At 70.2% G+C, this 1959-nt stretch overlaps 1 protein-coding gene across 1 annotated transcript in view; it reads left to right on the forward strand.

Annotated features, from left to right (window-relative positions):
* The window catches only part of PFL1_02636 (uncharacterized protein), a gene marked incomplete at both ends in the record, with an annotated part of 3713 nt that extends 2328 nt beyond the window's left edge, over positions 1-1385 (forward strand). The window contains one exon of the mRNA XM_007880151.1: positions 84-1385. Within this exon, the coding sequence (XP_007878342.1) occupies positions 84-1385 (1302 nt within the window). The remainder of the gene's footprint in view (positions 1-83) is intronic.
* Between the last annotated feature and the right edge of the window lie 574 nt (positions 1386-1959).

Here is a 1959-nt window from a genome sequence, read left to right on the forward strand (position 1 = left end):
CGTCCTCGGCGGGCCTGTCAGGCATGCTCGCCGCCGCCGCCGACTTTCTGACGGGCTCGCCATCCGCGGCGCCGCCCAAGCAGCAGCCGCAGCCGCGCCTCGGCTCCGTCGGTGCCGCGTCGGCGGGCGGCGGCAAGCGACGTGGGCTCAACTCGTCGATCCGCGAAAACGGGCGCATCGTCCAGGAGCGGCTTGCCTCGGTGCAGGTGGGCGAGGACGCCTACTTTTTGCGGCCCGACTCGCTCGGCGTCGCCGACGGCGTGGGTGGCTGGGCCTCGCGGCGCGGTGCCGACCCGGCGCTCTTTTCGCGGCTGCTGATGCACTTCTGTGCCGCCGAGCTGGCGCGCTTCGACGACTTCACGGCCGACCAGCTGGCGGCCGAGGGCGGGCGGCTGCTCCACGAGTGGCAGGACGTCGATCCGGTCGAGGTGATGCACACGGCGTGGGAGCGCTGCGTCCGAGCGTCGCGGCGCGAGGGCATCCTCGGCAGCTCGACGGCGCTGATTGCGCTACTGCGCGGCGATGAGCTGCGGATCGCCAACCTGGGCGACTGCGTCCTGCTCATCATCCGGCAGGGCGAGCTCCTGTTCCGCTCGACCGAGCAGCAGCATTCGTTCAACTTCCCCGTGCAGCTCGGCATGATGGGCCACACGGCCGAGAGCGTCAGCCTGGCCGCCGACCGCACGTTGGCGCGCGAGGGTTACCTCCAGTCGGGCGCCAAGGACGACCTCGACGACGAGGCCCTCGAGCCGCTCGGCACGTCGCGCAACAAGCTCCGGCAGCAGGCTGCATCGGCCGCGACGGCGGACGCATCTGCCAACGCCAACGACGGCGATGGCAGCGGCGGCGCCACTGTCGAAGAGGCCGAGTGGGACGAGCCGCGCCGCGACGCGGGGCGCTGGTCGGTCCAGGTGCAGCGGGGCGACATCATCATTGTCGGCTCCGACGGCCTGGTCGACAACCTGTTCGACGAGGACATCGTCGAGGAGGTCCGCCGGTTCGCGCCGCCGCCGCCTCCGCCGCCGTCGTCGACAACATCGGGTGGTGTCGAGGGCGGCGAGCAGGAGCAGCCGTACGGCTACTACGACCTGCCATCCGACTTTGACCCGCAGCTGCTGTCCGAGGCCCTGTGCAGCCGGGCCAAGGCCGTCAGCGAGGACAGCCGCGCCGTCAGCTCGCCGTTCCAGCAGCGCGCCATGGAAGAGGGTCTGCACTACGTCGGCGGCAAGCACGACGACATCAGTGTCGTCGTCTCGGTCGTCGGAGACGGGCCCGATCCGTGGCAGGCGGTGCAGCGCTACCACGAGGCTGCCGCTGGTCAGGCCGTGGATGTCGAGGCGGATCGCTCGCAGGTCGCTCATACTGCCGACGCTGCCCTTCCATGAGACGGTACAGTCGGGTTTGCAGCGGTCGCTCCGCCAGGGCGGCGAGGAGGGATGGCTTCACCTAGCTCAGGGCGCGCCCGCACCCTAGAATGCCGGGGCGGACGGCGTGCAAGGAGGCGACGAATTGGTCTATACAGCATCGCGATGGCATCGAGACACAGCTTGCCCAGTCTGAGATGCACGACACGAGCGGGCCGGGCCCCGACGCGATTCTGATAGCGAGGTTTCCGTGCAAGGCAGATTCCCCTTCAAAGCATTCAGTGCGAGGCATCATGCGTCTCCGGTTCAGCTCTGAAGTTGTGGCGAGGGGCCAGCGCCCAAGATGGCCCTGAAGCGCTGAGCGAGAGAGCGGGCGGGCTGGGCGGTTGGCTGCGGGGGGTTCGGATTTCGGCCTGGCCCCAGCCTCCCTCGCTCTGCCTGGGCTGGCCTGCTGGCCTGCCTGGCCTGCCTGGCCTGCCAGGGTTGGGCGCTCAGACGCGCGGCGGGCGCGTCGGCCCTGTTCCTGTTTTTTCAACTTTGGCTGCCGCGCCCGCGCCCACGCCCGTGCTCGCTCGAGGCGCGAGGCCAGCTGCCA

The sequence above is a fragment of the Pseudozyma flocculosa genome, assembly GCF_000417875.1.
Source record: "Pseudozyma flocculosa PF-1 unplaced genomic scaffold scaffold00007, whole genome shotgun sequence".
NCBI classification, from domain to species: domain Eukaryota; kingdom Fungi; phylum Basidiomycota; class Ustilaginomycetes; order Ustilaginales; family Ustilaginaceae; genus Pseudozyma; species Pseudozyma flocculosa.